Source organism: Pteropus vampyrus, unplaced genomic scaffold, assembly GCF_000151845.1.
Source record: "Pteropus vampyrus isolate Shadow unplaced genomic scaffold, Pvam_2.0 Scaffold682, whole genome shotgun sequence".
In the NCBI taxonomy this organism is placed as follows: Eukaryota; Metazoa; Chordata; class Mammalia; order Chiroptera; family Pteropodidae; genus Pteropus; species Pteropus vampyrus.
Genome location: NW_011889463.1, coordinates 41017 through 41972, shown reverse-complemented (window position 1 = coordinate 41972; position 956 = coordinate 41017). Strand labels below are relative to the sequence as shown.

At 57.5% G+C, this 956-nt stretch overlaps 1 gene segment (V, D, J or C); it reads left to right on the top strand.

Annotated features, from left to right (window-relative positions):
- Positions 1-116: 116 nt before the first annotated feature.
- Positions 117-433, top strand: LOC105309207 (the record flags this gene model as incomplete). The annotated part of the segment is given in 1 exon segment: positions 117-433. A coding segment is annotated over 1 exon segment (317 nt), but the record flags the coding sequence as incomplete, so codon positions are not given.
- Between the last annotated feature and the right edge of the window lie 523 nt (positions 434-956).

Sequence of the window (956 nt, the reverse complement as noted above, 5' to 3'; positions counted from 1 at the left end):
GTATGTCTTTGGTCCAGGTGAGACATCTCCGTTCTCAGCCTGACAGTGGCCGAATCCAAGGCTCCCTCAGGTCCCCTCCCGTGCCCTTTCTCCAGTCCCTGTCTCCTCGCTCACAGGCCCGGTGGATTCTGGAGTCACGCAGACCCCAAGACACGTGGTCACAGCGAGAGGGCAGACAGCGACGCTGAGGTGTTCCCCTGTCTCTGGGCACCGGTCCGTGTACTGGTACCAGCAGGCCCTGGGCCAGGGCCCCCAGCTCCTCGTGCAGTATTACAATGGGAAAGAGAGTGGAAAAGGGAACCTTCCAGACCGGTTCTCAGTGCAGCAGCCCAGCGACTCTCGCTCCGAGCTGAACATGAGCTCCCTGGAGCTGGCGGACTCGGCCCTGTACCTCTGCGCCAGCAGCCTTGACACAGCCCTGCAGAGTCACTGACATTCTGTGCACAAAGCTCCTGCCCCGGCTCAGGAAGTGACCGCAGGGGTGGCAGCTGCCAGCCAGACAGGCCTGTGAGAACCTCGGGACTTGCAGTGGGAAGGGACAGTGGCTTAGGGCACTGGGAAGGGCAGCCTCGGGCTCTCCCGGGACCACGGAGGACACCGAGATCTCACTGGGGGACGATGCTACATTAGCACGTTCACTCCAAAATGTCCCTCCCCGCCTGGTACTCTGTGCCTCAAGGACAGAGGACGAGGCTGTCATTTCGTGGCTGGCGCCCTCGGTTTCCCCGGGAGGGAGAGTTCATTTGGAGACACAATTGTTGGCTAAGTGTGGAGTCTAGAAGATGGACTCACAGGGGTGAGTTTTATGTGATTTAGGGAGAATAACTGAGGTTTTGGAGCCGTCTAGGAGAGAAGTAACTGATTAACCATGGTTGCAAAGAGGGTTACGAGACAGTTGTTCTGAAAACTGTTATTTATAACATGATCACTTTCCTCCCGCTCCCAAAGTTTTCAGT